The 14,402-nt window shown below is 44.9% G+C and overlaps 1 protein-coding gene across 1 annotated transcript in view; it reads left to right on the top strand.

Moving 5' to 3' along the window:
* The first annotated feature begins 561 nt into the window (after nucleotides 1–561).
* LOC144806478 (uncharacterized) overlaps nucleotides 562–14,402 on the top strand; it is a 247,697-nt gene continuing 233,856 nt past the window's right edge. The window contains 2 exon segments of the mRNA XM_078672832.1: nucleotides 562–2,309; nucleotides 2,311–2,615. Of these exon segments, the coding sequence (XP_078528958.1) occupies nucleotides 1,077–2,309; nucleotides 2,311–2,615 (1,538 nt within the window). The 5' untranslated portion in view covers nucleotides 562–1,076.

The raw sequence follows: 14,402 nt of genomic DNA, 5'->3' as shown, positions 1-14,402 counted from the left end.
AGTGGGAAAAGCCTTCCCTCATGTCTGACATAGTATTTTGTACAGGAACGGTGTCCTTCCTGTACAAAACCGATGCTGGACTCACACACACACCCTAGCGCTCTGGTGCTAAGGTGTGTGCATGGCGCACGGCTGCTGTAATCAGTGCCGACGCAAGGGAAAGGGAAGGAGAGAGCCATATCTTTGAAAATATGGTGCTCTCCTGTTCCCTTCCTGTCACGCCACACAGCGCTGCCTCGCGGGGGGAGGGCTGTGCTGCATTGTGTGGAGATTTGGTAAATCTTCCCCGAAATGTCTTTTACCACTATTGTGAATTCTCATTCCATTATGTTTCAATTTAGTAATTTTAAATATTTTTACATCCAACAGAAAACAAGCCTTGAATGTGTGAAATGACCATCAATAATAAAGCGAATGCTGTAAATCTTCAATAATAGCAGAAATATTGAGCTACAGTATTCAGGAAAACATCAGCGCAGTCTGCGACAGAGGAACCTGCACACAAACTGACAGATCCCGGATCAAGCATCAAGGGCAGTTCAGTGATTGTAAGACGCTGAGCTGTGCACCTCCATGCCACAAGACGAAGAAATGACCTTAGGAAAATTAAGGCAACAACAATAACAAACCGCCTCCTGTATAAACAAGTGTCCAATATCATGGGATCTGTATGGTGTGATTACCGCAGAGCTCTGTTTTATAAAATGCTGACAAGCCATCATTCCGTGCTCTAGGAGAATTGTAAACTCTTTCCTGACAAACCACAGTAACCAGAGAAAAGCACAACAGAGCAGAGCCGGACAACTGACGGGTAAAGGAAAGAGGAGTTCTTGTAGCTACAATACAATAGACTGTCCTAATTTGCACCGGTCAGAAGGAAGATACATCTTTACCCGCAATCGTGCATAGCCATAATCCAATCTAAAGGCACAATCGCCTACAAAGACACCTTCTACGTATTAGGAGTGTGGCAAATATTTGGTGGCTATCGCATTTTTTGTGAAAACAGAAATAAAACATGCAAAATACTGCACACATATAAAGTGTGTGAGAAAAACACAAGTGCTTTATAAGCCATGTCGGCCCATCAGGAAATGCAGTCATGGGATGTAGACAAATATGTACCCGACCCACAGACACTAACCAAGAAAGAAGAATCATACACATGCAGCAAGAGCTTTAGTTTGTCATCACTACGCAAGCTTCATCAGCACATGTACACAGGACAAAAACCATTCAAGTGCAGTGAATGTGTAAAGAGCTTTAGTAGGTTATCAGAACTACAAAGTCATCAGCGAACACACACAGGGGAAAAGCCATTCAAGTGCAGTGAATGTGCAAAGTGCTTTAGTCACTTATCAAGCCTTCAAAGTCATCAGCGAACACACACAGGGGAAAAGCCATTCAAGTGCAGTGAATGTGCAAAGTGCTTTAGTAGGTTATCAGGACTACAAAGACACCAGCGAACACACACAGGGGAAAAGCCATTCAAGTGCAGTGAATGTGGGAAGTGCTTTAGTCAGTTATCAAGCCTTCAAACACATCAGCGAATACACCCAGGGGAAAAACCATTCAAGTGCAGTGAATGTGGGAAGTGCTTCAGTCAGTTATCAAACCTCCAAAGTCATCAGCGAACACACACAGGGGAAAAACCATTCAAGTGCAGTGAATGTGCAAAGTGCTTTAGTAGGTTATCAGAACTACAAAGACACCAGCGAACACACACAGGGGAAAAGCCATTCAAGTGCAGTGAATGTGGGAAATGCTTTAGTCAGTTATCAAGCCTTCAAACACATCAGCGAATACACCCAGGGGAAAAACCATTCAAGTGCAGTGAATGTGGGAAGTGCTTCAGTCAGTTATCACACCTTCAAAGTCATCAGCGAACACACACAGGGGAAAAACCATTGAAGTGCAGTGAATGTGGGAAGAGCTTTAGTTGGTTATCACACCTTCAAAGTCATCAGCGAACACACACAGGGGAAAAACCATTCAAGTGCAGTGAATGTGGGAGGAGCTTTAGTTGGTTATCAACCCTTCAAAGACATCAGCGAACACACACAGGGGAAAAACCCTATCATTGTAGTGAATGTGACAGTAGTTTTCGCTTCTCTACAGCATTAAAGGATCATCAGCGAACTCACACAGGAGAAAAACCATTCAAGTGCAGTGAATGTTTGAAGAGCTTTAGTCGATTATCATACCTAAAAGAGCATCAGAGAACACACACTGGAGAAAAACCATATAATTGCACTGAATGTGGGAAGAGCTTTAGTCAATTATCAGTACTACAAAGACATCAGCGAATAAAACACAGAGGGAAAACGCTATAATTGTTCGGAATGTGACAGTAGTTTTCGCAGCTCTTCAGCATTAAGGTATCATCAGCGAACTCACACAGGAGAAAAACCATTCAAGTGCAATGAATGTGGGAAGAGCTTTAGTCATTTATCACACCTTCAAAGTCATCAGCGAACACACACAGGGGAAAAACCATTCAAGTGCAGTGAATGTGCAAAGTGCTTTAGTCAGTTATCACACCTTCAAAGTCATCAGCGAACACACACAGGGGAAAAACCATTCAAGTGCAGTGAATGTGTAAAGAGCTTTAGTCAGTTATCACACCTTCAAAGACATCAGCGAACACACACAAGGGAAAAACTATATGATTGCTGTGAATGTTTGAAGAGCTTTAGTCAGTTATCAACCCTACGAAAACATCAACAAACACACACAGGGGGAAAGCCACTCAAGTGCAATGAATGTGGAAAGAGCTTTAGTCGACGATTAGAGCTACAAAGTCATCAGCAAACACACAGGGGGAAAACATAGAAGGGCACTGAAAGTGAGAAGTGCTTTTGTCAATTTTCAATCCCACACAGCCCTCAGTGAATTCACTCCTTCATTTAACTCACATGGAAATAATCCTAGAGCTGCAGAGATTCCGGAAAGAACTTAAGAACATCAAAAATAATATTGACCCTTGTAAATGTAAATGTAATTTGTACTTGTAAAATGCACTAATACCCCAACTGGGGTGTCATGGTGCTGTAACGCATACCGCTGTGGAACCCTTCCTGGCTTTCCTGTGAAATGTCCACTCCTGGGCACCCCCAGGGTGAAGCCAGTCATCCCAGCGCTGTTGGGGCCGTTGTGGAGATTAAGCAAGCTATTGCCCAGAGTTGCAGAGTGGGACCCATGATTAGAATAGGCACCGAGGCGAGAATTATCAGGTCCGAGGAAATTGAGCCCAAGACCCGCCGAGGCGGGAATTGAACCCAGGTCCCGGGCCAGACCTCTGCATCAGGGTCTGCCGCTCTAACCATTGAGCCACATTTCTCCACTTCTGACCCTTCTGAGGACATAGAAAAGAGCAAAACAGTGCAGTTATTGTGAGAGGAATGAATTACAGAAAAAGATCCAATGCAAATTATGTGGGACATTGAAATACCAGATGATAAAAGACCCGAATAGCAGTAAAGAAGTAAAACAGATAACAGTATTTGCAGGATTATAAAAGTGTTTGTTTCCAGTGATTGTTCACTTCCGTACACATAGCAAAGTGACATTATGTACCAGGATACACAGTGGGAGACAAGCACAATGTGGATTAAAAGAAAAGAAACATTGTTGATTTTTATTTGGTGAAGAAGAGATACAAAGAAAAACATTTAATCGCACCTGATCACACAACCTGTAAAAGCAACACTGAACAATACTGGGACTAACAGTGGTATTTTCAGCTAACTTGTCGGATTAGTGATAAAACCTATAAACCCAACACACCCAGAGTGGACATGTTGTCAGGGATCTGGAGATGAGAAACTTCATTGGTAAAATGCATGTATTACTATTAACAAATGCCACTGCAGTGTAGATAAAGAATTAAAGCGAAGCACAGGTGTTCAAGAAATAACCTATTTTCAGATATAAAAGAGCATATACCTTGTTTTTAAGTAACGTTTGCTGCATCTCTTACACACTGTTTTCGGTCGATGGCTCAGCTCGTGTCTCGGGCCTTATAACTAAGTGTGACCCATGGCTCCTCCCCGACTTGGCTCTCCCTATTCATTTTGTGACTTGCCAAACTCTACTTTTTACCAGAATTGAGCCACTGTAAGCAGTAGACTCTGTTTGAAGAATGTGGTGAAATAGCGAAATCCCACATCAAAAGCATATATGTGCCAGGACAATCAGTTGCACTCCCAGCAACTCATCTTCCACACTTGATTGTCCCTTGTCCTCAAATGTTCTGAAGGATTTGTCGTATGAATGCCAGAAGTGGCAGTGACATTCATGAAGCTAAAGCTAACAGGAGTGTGTGGGAAATAAAGAGGGGGAGAGATAAAGAGAGTGAGAGAGACAAAGAAATGGGGAGAAAAAGAACGAATTGGAAGGAGGGGGAACGTACGTTATTTGTACTCATCTAAAAATAGAAGAAGCAGCCGAATACATGCCAATATGTGACATCACCAGAGAAATGGGCTGAACACCTGTGAATTTAATGTTTATTTTTAATACCTATAGACCCATGTCATGCCAATAAACAGGGCACAAGTAAGGAAAATAGTGAAGGAGCCCATTATCATATGCAAATCACAGTGACGTCACAGGTAGTGACATCACAAGAAGTGATGTCAGGCCCTTATAATTTTCACGTGAAAGGTTGATGGACTGTTTTAAAAACAATAAACAAGAAACATAAAATAATGTAAAAATAAGTTTTTGGTTTCAGTTTTTATACATCATGTGTTTTGCCCACTATTAGTTTGTAACTAAACTCGAAAAAGGACTGAAAGTGTAAATATTTTTAAACAGATATGTGGAACTTGGAAATTAAATTTTTAAACAGTTTTCAGCGAATAAATAAAATATGCTTTTAATTTGCGCTTGTTTCCTGACGTTATTCTTTATCCAGCCAATGTATTAAGCAATAGAAGGACTAATTGTGTCAAGTTCTCTGTTCCTCTCTTGCGCCACTCACACAAACAAACACTCAGAGGCCTGTGTCTGCAGTGCTGGGGCACGAAGTAACAATTACCAGTTGCAGGCTAAGGAGCTATGTGGAACTGAGTCCCGTTTCTAGATAATAGTTGGGGGACCGCTTCAAACTGTGGCTACCCCCCGACTTGTGCCGTGCTGATAAAGCAATAATGAATTTGAGTAATTTGCTTTGAATTGAAATGAGAGAAAGAGAAGAACAGAGCAAGGTGCAGGATATATTAAAGAAAATGAAAAAAAGAGACACAAGACTGTAACCTGTTCTGTGTACTAGCACTTTACGTAAACAAGTTGTGCTGTGCGTTGTGAACAGGCTGTCACCCCCTTTGTATGTAAATGAGCTTCTGTGACCAGACACCCCAGGCTCCCATCTCTTCTAGCGTGGATGATAATGTGAGCACTGTAAGGTAATCACAAACTAGTACTATATTGAGAAACAATCGGCTTCCAGGTCACCCAGCTGTTGTTATGCAGTTCTTTATTATTATTTTTTCATTTACAGCAATCCTCCAGGTTACTTTTTCTCAGTATTACACTTCAGGTCGCTCATTTGTCGGCATGGGTTTTGTCCTCACACTGGTCTAGGACGGGCCTTCTCAAGGTAGAAGGCACTGTAATAGGAATAATAAATCAGACATATATGAAATTGTATGTAAACAAATGTGTGCCTTTCAGTTATCAGGCACCACCAGACTTACATCTACACATGGAATTGAGCACCAAACTAAAGTGACTCCTCCCTGAATAAATATGTGCCATCAGTAATCGGGCTGATCGTTCTACTGATGCGCACAGCAAATACAGTTTCTGGCATTGTGCGCATAGGCCGAAATTTTAATTGCTGAAGTTTCACGCAGTTCCCCTGATGCGCACAGCTTATAAGGTATGTGGATATTGTGCACTGTACGCAGATCACTGAAAATCACCCTTAAGTAGTAACTAGGTCAAACATAGCTCGTACATCATGCAAAATGTCACTGCCCCTCCCTTCTTGTTGACATCTCCAGAAGTTCCTCCTCTCTCGTGGAAGAAGGTTTCCACACATTATGCTCGTGTCTGTGGCACTTCCTTAAGTGCAGAGAGAAAAGCCTCATTGTTAATGCATTGCTTGGGCTCTGAGGGACAAGAATTCTTTGAGTACCTTCCTGAACTCTCTGATAGTGACTCCGGCACTCTTAAAGAATACGAGATCTGCTTCAACAAGTTGGACTTGCACCACCTCCCCAAAGTGAGTACTGTCCTTGTAAGATATAACTTCGGGAGAAGGATGCAAAGGCAGGATGAGTCGGTCGAACAGTACATAACTACCTTGTGCACATTGGCTTCCACATGCAATTTTGGTGCCGCTTTAGAGGATCGCTTAAGAGATTAGTTCATGTTAGGATGCGCCCTCGACAAAACGAGACATGCCCTGTGGCAAAAAGACACACCATCGCCTTAAGAAGTGCTGACCATATCCAAAAGTCAAGGGCATTCAAAAGTGTGTGTTGATATTATACGCAAAGACAGTTCAGGTGATAAAAAGGAGAACATTAATGTCAAGGTGGTGGTGGATAGATTTGTTAAACCCAAATTGAGCACCACTTCAAAGCCCTTTAACACAAAGAATTTTCAGAGGAAGTGCTTCAGGTGTGGCAACTCTGGCCATATGGCCAACTTTAACCCGTTGCGTGCGTCGGACGGCCCCCTAACGTCACAGTGGGCATGTGCGGAGGACGACTAGGGGCTGTCCGAACTGCACCCACTCATTAATATGCCCGCACAGCGGTGAAATTCGCACCACTGTCAACGGGTTAAAGACTGCCCAGGTTGGAAGGCCATGTGCAAAAAGAGAGAAAAGGTCACGTATCAAAGAGCTGCAGATCGGGCCACGGGCATAAAAAAGTCAGGGAAGTTTATCTTTATGAAGAAGATTTGGAAGGAATCAATGTTCTCCCTGTCACAGGGAATGCTAGAGATGGCCCTCAGGAGCTAGTTTTGTTCAATGATGCTCCAGTGAGCATGCTCTTCGACTTTGGGGCCAAGATACTGCTAGTCCCCAAAACATTTTATGAGTGTAATCTGCTGGGCAAACTCACCCTGTTGAAGCCAGACATTAGACCAAAAGGTTAAGGTATGGTGACTATTGAGTTGCTGGGTTATTTCTGGGTCACAATTGATTTCAAAGGGAGAGTCATCCCTGGTAAAATCTATGTCTCGATGAAGCAGGACTCGCTCATAAGTTGCTTCCATCATCGTGATCTACTTAGCTGCCTTTATCCCAATGAGATCTGTCTGCCTAAAATAATTACCACCAGTTAGGGTTGTTAGTAATGCTAATCGAGACTGGATCAAGGAATTCCTTGAGGTCTTTGCTGGTGGACTGTGTTTGTTTCAAAAACTACGTACATTGGATAAAGGTCAAATCTAACTCTGTTCCAAAAACAGCTAAGGTCAGAAATCCACCTCTGTAAGTAAGGGAGAGCATGAAAGTTGAATTAGGCAATCTCTTAGCCAAGTTTATCATTCAAGAAGTTGAAGCAACGGAGTGGGTCTCTCCTGTTGTTATGGCCTGCAAAGCCAATGGGGAGGCTAGGCTCTGTGTCAGCTTGAGGGAGCTCAACAAAGCAGTTATTGTTGATCATTATGCTTTCACCCACATAACTAAAATGCTGTGTTCTCTTGAGTGGGCAAGGCATTTTTCTTTCTTGGACTTGACCTCCGCCTATCACCAGGCCGGCCTTCACTCCTCTTCAGAACATTCAGAGCATTCACACCTCTTCCCAGCACCTTACCTCCTGGGTAACACCCTTTGGTACCTTTAGGTTTCTAAGAATGCCTTTCGACTGATTTCTGCAGCCTCCATTTTTTAGAGGGCGATGGAGGGCATTCTTGGAAGCCTTCAGGGTTTCAAGGTGTACCTAGATGATGTGCTCATCTTTGGTGTGGATCTTGAGGAACATAATGGGAGGCTGAGGTCAGTATTGAAGAAGTTATGTGATGCTGACCTCACCCTTATTATTGACCAGTGCAAATTTGATGTCAAAGAATTAGAGTACCATGGGCGTTTTGTGTCCGCTGCAGGCATCAAACCTAAACACTCATTGGTAAGCACCATTTTAATTTGCACAGCCCTTTGAACAAAGAAGAGTTTGTAAAGTTTCTAAGCATGGCTGAATTTATTACAAGTTTGTTCCGAACTTTGCAGGGAAAACCTCTTGTTTGAGGTCTCTCCTCAAGAAGGGAGGCACATGTGTTTGGTCCAAGGGCTGTGAGGAAGAGTTTGAGTGCATTAAGAAACATCTGAATGAAGCACCTTGTCTAGGAAGGTTTGACCCCACAAAGGAATCTTATCTCATCACTGATGCCAGCTCAAAGGGGTTAGGAGCAGTTCTTTTGCAAAAGGTTGATGGGGAGGTTAAAATGATTATTTTCCTCTCTAGGCCCTTGAGGTGTGCTGAATGCAACTGTTCTGTTGTGGAAAAAGAAGCTCTGGGTTTTTCCTGGGCAGTGCACAAGCTGAGAAAGGATTTGTGGGGGAAAAGGTTGAGAATTCGTACTGACCACAAACCTCTTAGGGAGGTCTTCTCCAAGAAAGGCATTGACTCTGTCTCCCATGGGATACGGAAGTGGGTTGTGGCTCTACAGTTCTGGCACACCGTCTGTCAAGACTCGTGGTGTGGAGTATGAAATGACAGATGATGTTGAGAGGTTTGGAGGTGAATAATTGGAGGAAGGAATTAATTTGTGTGTGATTAGCGAAGGGTTGATTTCAGAGAGAGAGTGGAGGGAACATCACATGATCGATTTAGACTTGCAGAAAGTCCTCACCTTGGTCAAAGGTGGTTAGTGTGAGAAGAAGGACTGTGAGGAGGTCCTCTAAGGCTTTTGGCAAGTTAGGGAAGATCTGGCGGGGGAGGATGGTCTCCTCGTGTGTGGTAGTAAGTTGGTTGCACCCCTTGCACTAAGGGATAAGCTAGTAAAGACTGCTCACACCTCGCACATGGGCATTGCCAAGACAAAGCAAAGTATCAGGTAAGAATATTGGTGGCCTGCCATGGATGTACATGTAGAGAGGTTGGTGCGTGAATGTGCTGAATGTGCGTGTTATGACAGGATATTGAAGTGCAGGACTCAACCCATGGTTATTAGAGAACAGGCTAATGGTCCGTGGTGGACACTTCTATAGATATTTTGGGACCTGTGAAGTTGAAGACTCAGGATCTCTATTTGATCGTGTGTATTGATATGTTTTCCCATTGGCCTGATATCAAAGGTGGTTTATTCCGTTGAGTCTGGTGAAGTGATTGAGTTTCTAGAAGAGTTATTTGAACGTGAGGGTTTCCAGTTAACACTCTTGTCAGACAATGGTGTTCAGTTCACAACCTTAGTCATGGAAGAGTTTCTGAGTTCCAGGGGGATCAAGCATAAGAAGGTGTCCCTGTACCATCCACAAAGCAATGGTGTGGTGGAAAGGTTTGTCAAGGTTGTTAAAGAGACTCTGCAACAAGCTTTTGTCTGTGGTGAAAGTTGGGAGATGGCCATGAGGAAGTAGATTAGCGAGTATAGGTTCACTTCTTGTTCGTCCACTGGTGAAATTCCCTTTTGTTTATTTAAAGGAAGGGTCCCCAACATGGAGGTCACTCTGTTGTGGGTAATGATCAAAAGAACCTTAGTGGATGAAAAGGTGGGTTTTAGAACTGGGGGTCTCAGACTCTCTAGTCGGCAATGGCTTGCACCTTTGTCCAAATAGGGACCCTTGATTCTAGTCAGAGTAAGGGAGTGACACTCCTAAAATAACCCCTGCTCAACCCTGTGGTACCTTGTCACGAGCAGGAAGGTTTATCTCAGAGGCAGTGTGTGAAGCATTTGTGAACACTTACAGTAATACAGGGAAAACACTACAGATGTACACCACACAGGTTTTATAAAAATAAGTATTCTTAATATAGACTTAACACAAGACTCAAACGACAAAAATCCACAATACTGTAAGCAGAAATAAGATGGTAGAAGTAGCTCAAAAATAGGTTATTCAATTAAACGCAGTTTTTAGCAACGGACGAGTTATCACAACGTCGAGGTCAAAGAAATCCCAAAGTACGGCGCCGACCGTGAGGTGCAAGGCTTTGAGCGCGTAGTCAAAACAGACCCACAAAGAACAGTACCTTGGGAAAAGTGAAAACAAAGACAGCTCGCAGCGTAGTTGGCGCTGTGCTGCGTCGGTTCCTTGTTTCAGGGGAGGCGACGCGTCAGGTCCTCGATGCTTGCACAAAGCAGGGGAGTTGGTTCCTTACGATAGCGCCAAAACCACGGTTCTGTACAATGTCACGATGTCGATGGATTCTTGACCACCCACGTCGAGGATCGGCTCCACAATGATGTCGGCTTTGGAGGCGATGCAGCATAGCAGCTGGCATCGGGTCTACGTCACAAAGTCGGAGCAGCGCTCAGGGCTTGTGGCAGGTTACGATGTCGCTTGTTGGTGTCGATATGGCACGGCGGCCGGCGTCGGCTCGACGTTGTAAGTCAGAGCAGCGCTCACGGCTTCGATGCAGATTATGGTTTTGCTCGCCGGCGTCGGTTTTTGCAATTTCCTTCTGTAGCAGCAAGAAAAGAAAGTTCCAGATGGGGTGAAGTCTTTGTATCCCTGAGATTTCAGACAGAAGGCAAGCTCACATTCTAGCCATTAGAGATTTTCTGTAAGATGATGAAAGTTTCAATAAAAGTCTTTTCTCCTTTCCGTGGCAATAAAGAAACCACTGCAGGCCATCCCCAGCAAACAACACACTGGTATAGGGGTAGTCAAATAACTCCTGCTGATTCTCTTGTTCTTCTCCTTGTTTCCCAGAAGGGATCTAAAGTTCTGGGGTCTAGGTCCCCCTTTTTATACACACAAATCCTTTGTCTCTGAAGGCAGAGAGTGTCTGTACCTAGTATAAACCAGTTCTGGGTGCATCCTGCTAGTGCACAGCTTCTTCCTTTGTCGGGGTGGGCCAGGGTCATCAGACACACCACAGGAGGTGGAGCCAGCATTGTGGAAGGCAGACACAGCCCTATTCAGGCCCAGGTGCTACTTCCCCCACCACTCTACATGCAGATAGGTCTATTCAGCCCAGTGCTGACTCACCCTGTCTCCTGGAGCCCCCTCAGCCCCTGTCACTCACAAACCAGACATGGAATACACAGCCTTGCAGAAGCAGGCTTGGATGGTTAGGCAAGAAAATACCTATTTCTAAAAGTGGTAGTTTCAAACACAGAATGTTTAAAACCAACTTCACTAAAATATGTATTTTATGATACTGAGTTCAGGCATATTAAATTCGTTTTTCTACCATGTTCCTTGGGATAGTTAAGATTATAAGGTGTTATAACCAAACTGCCATTCTGGCCATTCTTGCAGTAGTGAAAAACAAAATTGGCTGTAATTCACTACCAGGACATGCTACACACATCAGTACATACAATGCACCCTGCCCTAGGGCCTACCTTACGGGTGGCTAACATGTAGAAAAGGGACGGTTTAGAGACTGGTCAGTGGGTGCATTTTATAAACAACATAAGGCCTCACCTAAAAGACACTTAGTCCTAACGTAAATAACAAATCCAGGGTTTTCAATACTCTTCTCAATTCCCTCAAGTGTGTACAGTTCAACTACTCTTGTTTGTCACAGTGTCTCACTAAAAACAACAACTGCTACCATCCAGACTCCCCACCTTCCAGCAGTAAAAAAATGTGAGAGAAGGGAGAAAGTACCTCATGGTAGAACCGCCAACGGGGTTTCTGACTAACAATCGCCAGCTTACCCACTTCTCATCATCGGTAACTCTCTCTCTGAGTGTGTAAGAAGTAAAGAAAAGACAGGAAAAAACTGTGTTTGTTCTCCTTTTCGAGAACCACAAAAAAGTGGTGACACAAGTGATAGTGAGACAAAATAACCGTGCTTACTATTGTGTATATGTGCCCAATGAACCCCTGTGAGAAATAATGAACGTAATTCTGTGAGTGGGTGCACTTACCAAGTCCACATGGCAGTACTAGACTGCATACAGGCTCTGCAATAACAGGCCTGAGACACACTTTACAAGCTGTTTCTGTGGGTGGTACAATCAGTGCTGCAAGCCCACCAGCAGCATTTGACCTACAGGCCCTGGGCACACGCAGTGCACTGTACTAGGGACTGACATGTAAACCAAATAAGCCAATCATACAGTCATTAATCCATGACATCAAATTAACATAGGGAGCACTTGCACTGTGGCACTGAATAGCAGTGGCACAGTGCTCACATACAATGCACCCTGCCCTAGGGCCTACCTTAGGGGTGGCTACCATGTAGAAAAAGGAAGGTTTAGGGACTGGTCAGTGGGTGCACTTACCAAGTCGACATGGCAGTACTAGTGGAAGGGAGTCTCATGCCAATGCTACCAGGTCTAACAGTGGGCAGTATTGAGGACTGGAAAGAGAGAAAGAGGTGATAAAAAAATACAGATCTTGTATGATAAAAGGAGGGCTGTGAAGAGAACAGTGGTCGACGTGGGAGACTGGGTCAAGATGAAGTCTCCCAGATCCAAATTCAGTCTTCCGTTTAAGGGTATCAAGGTTTTCAAAAATGCAATAAAGACGAGTGAGCCTGATTCAGGCTCTGAGGTGGAAGAGCCTGTTGCAGGAGAAAGGGGCTCTGGGCCACTTCACTTGAAATGTATTCCCCGACGTTTGCACGATTGTGTTTCTTAAAGTGAGCTCTTTTCCCATTTGCCATGCACCCCAGTTTTCTCTTTGCCTATAAAATCGCTTTGTTGAGTTTTTCAAAGATCCTACATGCATTCTCTTTTATGTTCTTTGTATCCTTTGCATTCATAGTTAAGTTTCCTTTTATTTTCTTTAAGTTTAGAATGTGTGAGGGGGAGAAGGTGTGTCGTCCTGTGTCATGATACTCTGGAATGTGAGGATGGGTGCTGGGCCGTGGTCTGGGATAGAGACATTTGTCATTCAGTCTTAGCTTGATGAAGGATGGGGGTCTCTGTAGCTGTGATACTTAAATAAACCTTTCTTGACCCCCGTATGATCTACTCTGCTTTCTGGAGGGACACACTTCCACAGACGTCCATGTTAAATCTAGCAGCGCACAACCCACTGAGCATTCCTGCATGTGTGGTACTTGATGGCAAAGGTTTATTGTCAGCGGTTTATGCCATAACCACCGTTCCCTCTAAGGCGCGTGCGCACGCGCTCGCACCACTCCTGACCTCACCACGCACCACCTAGCGTGGAGCGCGCACACGGTCAGGAAGTCGAGCCGCCGGCCGCTTTGAAAGAGAGCGGCGCGAATGAGGCGGAGCGGTCGTGAGGCGTGCAGGTAAGGAAGTGGGGGGAGGGCTTGTGGCGCTTGAGGCTATGAGGTAGGGTGGGTTAGACTCTGGCCTTTTGTTTTAGTATTGCTGTTAATCAGAGCCCCTTCACGGGCTCCGATTAACAGTAATACTTAAACAAAAGGCCAGAGTCTTCCCCGCGCTTTCCTAACAAAAGAGTAGACAGTTTCGAACCACAGCGTGTGTTTGGAAACTGCCTACGCCCTGCCTCATAGCCTCAAGCGCCACAAATTGCTATGTGTTACATTTTCATAATTTCATTGTGATTTCGAGTGACATTTCAACAACTATGAGTGACGCTTTATCGGAAGCAAAAATCAAGCATGAAACATATGGAGAAACATATAATTATCAAAAATGACACCCATTTGAGCAACAAGAAACTCTAAGAAGTGCACTAACAGGGAGGGGCCTGCCTGTGAAGAGCGCGCTGCTCTGCCAAACAATGCTGCCCGTGCTGAGTGGCGCCCTGAGTAAAAGCAACCACGAAAACTAAAATAAAACATCAGCAAAAACGAGTGGGACAGAGGGCAGGAGGGCACCAAAAGCGAGTGGGACAGAGGGCAGGAGGGCACCAAAAGCGAGTGGGACAGAGGGCAGGAGGGCACCAAAAACGAGTGGGGCAGAAGGCAGAAGGGCACCAAAAGCAAGTGGGGCAGAGGGCAGGAGGGCACCAAAAGCGAGTGGGCAGAGGGCAGAAGGGCACCAAAAGCGAGTGGGGCAGAGGGCAGGAGGGCACCAAAAGCGAGTGGGACAGAGGGCAGGAGGGCACCAAAAACGAGTGGGGCAGAGTGCAGAAGGGCACCAAAAGCGAGTGGGGCAGAGGGCAGGAGGGCACCAAAAGCGAGTGGGGCAGAGGGCAGAAGGGCACCAAAAGCGAGTGGGGCAGAGAGCAGGAGGGCACCAAAAGTGAGTGGGACAGAGGGCAGGAGGGCACCAAAAACGAGTGGGGCAGAGGGCAGAAGGGCACCAAAAACGAGTGGGGCAGAGGGCAGAAGGGCACCAAAAGCGAGTGGGGCAGAGGGCAGGAGGACACCAAAAGCGAGTGG

The sequence above is a fragment of the Lissotriton helveticus genome (genome assembly GCF_964261635.1).
Source record: "Lissotriton helveticus chromosome 1_1 unlocalized genomic scaffold, aLisHel1.1 SUPER_1_unloc_78, whole genome shotgun sequence".
NCBI classification, from domain to species: domain Eukaryota; kingdom Metazoa; phylum Chordata; class Amphibia; order Caudata; family Salamandridae; genus Lissotriton; species Lissotriton helveticus.
This window is presented reverse-complemented; position numbering and strand designations above follow the sequence as displayed.